This window comes from Sphaeroforma arctica, assembly GCF_001186125.1.
Source record: "Sphaeroforma arctica JP610 unplaced genomic scaffold supercont1.4067, whole genome shotgun sequence".
Classification (NCBI taxonomy): Eukaryota; class Ichthyosporea; order Ichthyophonida; genus Sphaeroforma; species Sphaeroforma arctica.
This window is the reverse complement of record NW_014036491.1, coordinates 1-2,762: the sequence shown is the minus strand read 5'-3', so window position 1 is coordinate 2,762 and position 2,762 is coordinate 1. Positions and strand designations below refer to the sequence as shown.

Below are 2,762 nucleotides of genomic sequence, written 5' to 3'. Positions count from 1 at the left end.
TTGTCAGAATTACATACAGACAACTGTTCACTTGATAGGGAACTAATTCGCGCTCACACCACGCACGCCCTACCATGGCACCGTTGTAGTTGTCGTCCTTACGCGACAACAGCTGAGATGCAGTGGCGTCTAAGATAGAGCTTGTATTAGCAGTGGCTTGACCGGTGGTGAGTGTGGTGGGGGTGGCCAGGAGAGTCGCTGACAGGGGGTCTATGGAACTACGCCGCGTGCTTGTGTTGTCCTTCCCTTTTGAATCTATCAGAATGGGTTGACAAGAGCAGTGTGAGATGCGATGAGACCGTTTCCTGTCGTAGTCTCGATCAAACACATAGCCCGATGTATACAAACGGTTGGCTATGACATAGTCCTTCCTATGTATACCATCGGTTGCCTATGATCATGGGTCCCAAAAACGGGGCAATTCAGAGGCGCAAAGCGGGTTGCAGCGCTTTTGTGAACAGGAGTTGAGACCAGTCATCGAGGATGGGTGAAATGAGAGGAGTACTCACAAGGCTGTGCTGATCCCAGGCAATGCGTTCGTATGGTTTCGTTCAAAACAAAGCGAACACAGCACATACACACGCACAGGCACATGATTGCCAACTAACATGCATTCATGCAAACAGCAATCCACACGCACACGCACATCTACCAACTCAGTTGAACAACCAATACACTTTAGCCACATCACACGCACATCTACCAACTCAGTTAAACAACCAATACGCTTCAGCCACAACACACGCACATCTACCAACTGCACTACACTACAGTCACGTCAGCTCACAGCAGCTAAACAACCAATACACTTTAGCCACATCACACGCACATTTACCAACTGCACTACTCTACAGTCACGTCAGCTCACAGCCGCTCACGCACCGTCTGTCTCTGTCGCTTTCTTCTCCGCAGTGGTCCTGTCAGCTCTGACGTCATCGTCTTGTGCACGTGACGTCCCGTCAACGGAGACATGCGATGGATCAGGCACTGTCCTGGTTGTCTCACCCCCTCTCAGGCTGTCTGCTTCTGTGTGGACAGTGTCGGTTTGACCATGCACGCCACATGTTGGGTGAGAGAGGATGTTGATGTTAAGGTAGTGGATGCCAGTGATACAGTAGTGGGTGTGAGTGTCAAAGAAGTGTTTGAGGTTATTTGAGTTGGCGTTGTGGACGGTTGTATTGAAGTGTAACTTGAGGTCGTTATTATTGAAGCTGTGGTATGCGACTGTGCATGTTGGATCATCGAACACATACACAGAACAAGCATACGTGTTTGTATGAACACATACACATAGAATAAGCATACGTGTTTGAATACACTGATTCTCGCCCACACAATACATACCTCCTGTGCCACCATTGGCTGAACCCTTCTGTTGTCACAGTCCCAGTACAATTACCGTACAATGTATTTTCCAACATACATATGGATACAGATATAGATGCCCATATTCACACACATAGGCATGTACGTTTAGTTCTGCGCGCACACACACGTACACACTCATAGTTCTTCCAACATACATATGGATACAGACATAGATGCACATATTCACACACATAAGAATATACGTTTAGTTCTGCGCACACACACACGTACAAACTCATCGTACACACACACGTACACACTCCTCGTACACACACACCATGAGTCGCTGTGTTGATTCCACATAAATCGCTCACGTCATTAGCGCCTTTGCCTGTGCTTAGAGAATAATCTGACACAAAATATATAAATAAAGATAAGACACGGGAGAGAAGTGACTATATCTACAAGGGTAGGTATACCCATACAGCCCATGAGTTCACGTGACTATGTCTACCAGGGTAGGTATACCCATACAGCCCACGAGTTCACGTGACTATATCTACCAGGGTAGGTATACCCATACAGCCCTCGAGTTCACGTGACTATATCTACAAGGGTAAGTATATTCATACAGCCCGTCACACAGCTAGAATCCCCAGATGCTCTTATATGTTCTATCGCACATCTTAATAAAGGCTGAGAACAGTGGTGTACATGATGTACGCACCAGTCTATGAGTGGTGCAGTAACTTGCATGCGTGTATGGGTGGTGCACATACCTCCGCACTCCCTCCATTCAAGTATATACACACGTGTAGGTATTTATAGATACCTACCTACACCTCAGGTATACACACACGTGTAGCTATTTATAGATACCTACCTACATCTCTTTTTATACACACGTTTAGCTATTTACAGATACCTACCTACACCGGTTATGACATCGTGTGGCAATCCGGAGCAGCGATCACTGGACGATGGTTTGTAGTGCGAAGAATGATGAGTCAGCGAGAGAGGAGGTAATGCAGTAACTGCTATCTGGAGCAAGCCAACAGTTGGAGGGATGGCAGCTATATGTGGTTATAGTAAAACTACAGTTGGTGAGACAGTAGTGAGAGTGTGAATGATGATATGTAGGGTGAGGATGTGAATTTCAATATATATATATATATATATATTTGTCAACGCACAGCAAACATACTCGTGCAGAATTGAACTGACGGGTGGCGTGGCTGGAGTAGTGCCGAGTCCATTAGAGCCAGAATACCGAACCCCGGCGTAGAGCATGTCTTGGTTGCTCATCATATGCTGTCCAATCATTTGTGCGCGCATCGCCCGATCCTGAAGTAAACAAAGAAATGTATATGTAGATTAATAACACTATCCTATATATATATATATATATATATAATATATATATATATACTATATATATACTATATATACATATA

At 45.2% G+C, this 2,762-nt stretch overlaps 1 protein-coding gene across 2 annotated transcripts; it reads right to left on the bottom strand.

Moving 5' to 3' along the window:
* Positions 1-921: 921 nt before the first annotated feature.
* On the bottom strand, positions 922-2,655 carry SARC_14041 (the record flags this gene model as incomplete). Of its 2 annotated transcripts, XM_014291829.1 has the most annotated exons (4): positions 2,513-2,655; positions 2,238-2,281; positions 1,646-1,717; positions 984-1,026 (listed from the first exon to the last, which is right to left on the bottom strand). In XM_014291829.1, coding segments are annotated over exons 1-4 (290 nt in total), but the record flags the coding sequence as incomplete, so codon positions are not given. The 2 variants fall into 2 exon arrangements, with proteins under 2 accessions (XP_014147303.1, XP_014147304.1); XM_014291828.1 differs by lacking the exon at positions 1,646-1,717 and having other exon boundaries at positions 922-1,026.
* Between the last annotated feature and the right edge of the window lie 107 nt (positions 2,656-2,762).